The sequence below is a fragment of the Branchiostoma floridae genome, chromosome 2 (genome assembly GCF_000003815.2).
Source record: "Branchiostoma floridae strain S238N-H82 chromosome 2, Bfl_VNyyK, whole genome shotgun sequence".
NCBI lineage: Eukaryota > Metazoa > Chordata > Leptocardii > Amphioxiformes > Branchiostomatidae > Branchiostoma > Branchiostoma floridae.
In genome coordinates, this window is record NC_049980.1 from 20,336,524 (window position 1) to 20,338,848 (window position 2,325).

At 36.9% G+C, this 2,325-nt stretch overlaps 1 protein-coding gene across 1 annotated transcript in view; it reads left to right on the forward strand.

Annotated features, from left to right (window-relative positions):
- The window catches only part of LOC118409242 (zinc finger protein 525-like), a 16,202-nt gene that overhangs the window by 11,974 nt on the left and 1,903 nt on the right, over positions 1-2,325 (forward strand). The window contains exon 2 of the mRNA XM_035810110.1: positions 2,005-2,158. Within this exon, the coding sequence (XP_035666003.1) occupies positions 2,116-2,158 (43 nt within the window). The 5' untranslated portion in view covers positions 2,005-2,115. The remainder of the gene's footprint in view (positions 1-2,004; positions 2,159-2,325) is intronic.

Here is a 2,325-nt window from a genome sequence, read left to right on the forward strand (position 1 = left end):
ACTCAACCTCTGCTTGGAGACTAGGTGTATGTGCATTACGCTCAAATTGTTGGATTACACTTCAATACCAGGGATGATCCCCTCCCATAATAAACTACTAGTATCTTATATTGGGATTTAAGTAGCTGGAACCATCCGGCAAACATCGTAAATGTATCACAACCCTGCAGGAGATCTATATCCCCCTACCAGGAATAATGGTATGGCATTGTTACAGGGAGTAATTTGCATACTAAAGACGCCTCAAATTTGAGAGATTCTACATTTTTATCCACGAGTTTTTCGACAAAATATTATGTGGAATTTGTCCTCATACAATTTTGAGCTGAAGTGTAATACACAAGACATCGAGGCTTCAGTTTAATTTTTTTCTATTTCAGCAAAGCTCCCTCCCCGTCAAGTCAGAAAAGACAAAAGGCTCTTATCTGTAACGTTATCTGTGAAGGTTGAGCACTACTGAACTAACCTTTAATTGATATCTATGTGACTAGAAAATGCATGTATGGCTTTTGTCGCCCTCTTGCCATTCTTCGAATCTAGAATTAGCCAATGCTGTGTGGTGCATATCCCCAAATATCTCAGCTTGTGGGTAATTAATCTGTGCCCTTGCTGTTTAGTTGCAGATGGCATCCATCTTTTATGTGCAGTCAAAAATCTTCACGTCTTATCTGTGTCTACAAACACCACACATAGTTTTGTGTCTTGTATTTGGTACATGTATACTTTCTAAGCCAAGCCTAGACTCAAGGTCAGACTCAGCAGTCACAATTTACTCAATGTATTTTTTATTTACTTAGGATCCACAGCAAAACAAGGCTCATGGAGCCACTCAAGCGTTTACGTATATTTGTTTAGTGTTTTTTTTATTATTATAGTAAAACGTAAAAAAAACGTATTATGTCATTTCAATTCCATTGAAGGCTATAGAGTACAAACATGCAAATACAAAACTCGTGATGACTTTTTTTACAAATCATTTAACGCACATTTGTATTAAAGTGCAAGACTGTTTAGAAATTGTAAAGGTTATTTATTCATTTATTCATTTCATCTTGAAACAAATGGGTAGCCCCTACAACAGTGAATAGTTGATTTCCAAGGGGGCCCATCAAACATACATGTAAATAACAGATACAGGACAAAACGTGGTAACAATCAGTCAAACTTTGAACACCCAGGGATAACATGCATTACAGAAAACATAAAACCGGTGCGTCAAAACAAAATCAGTGTCCATACTCAAGTCGAAGACGTTCCAAGGTCAAAATCAATATGTCAAGAGATGGGGTGGAGGTCAGAGGTCAAATCATATATCGAATCATGTGTAAAACTAAAATTAATGAAATGTTAAACTAAATGTTATAAGAGTTAGGAGACTTCATACCTCCGTGAGATATTTCGAGCTTGTGTAAATTTCTAGTTTTATCTCATCCTATTGATTATGCAAATATGGTCTTAGAAATGATGGTCTTCTCTGTCTTGATTATATGTATTGTATATGTGGGAGACCTACTCTTTGGTATAATTTCATTTAAAATTTCATCAATTATGCAAATGAATTCTGCATGCACAAAATATATGTATGGCGATGTACATGACGCCATTATCATTGGATGGAACGATGACGTCAGCCAGAATAAATAGGTAGCATATCTTACATATCTTACATGCTATAAATTCTAAGATGCTAGAAATAACTAGTTTCGGTGTTCTATCATTTGCAACAAATCATTGATTGATGAATTTTCTCTGTTCTTGGTTCGTCATATCTTACACGTGTTTGTGAGAGGGTAATTAAGGAAACTGTTTTTCACAAAACATACCAGCGTAAACATGTACGATAAGTCATTTTTCGTTATTAGATATACGGAGTTTGTTTTGGCTGGTTGTTTACATTTAGCCTAAGACTAACATAATTGGTCTAGACGCTTCAAAGTGTGTGACATGTGACTTCTAGTGATCCATTATGCATGTGTTTTGTTTCTTTCATCTTTCTCACTGGAGGTAACATAACGTAGCTATCGGCACAACCTTCTAGTCCCGCTCAGACGACTAGCCCGTTGGCTTGTGTGAAGGACGTGCGTTTTCGCTGCGAGATATCTGACAAGAGGCAGCATGTACGGGAGTAAGAGTCAGCCCCAGACTGGGAACACAGCAGGTAGTGTTGTTTCAATGATTTGCTAGATTTTTTGTCACACATCTTGTATGATCTTCGTGTTTCTCTTAAACATGCTTCTGACACTGGCAGCATGATGAGAATTCCAATCACATTCGAACAAATAAAAGGTGTGCTTTCCTCGTTAGGACGAAACATACTTAAATATG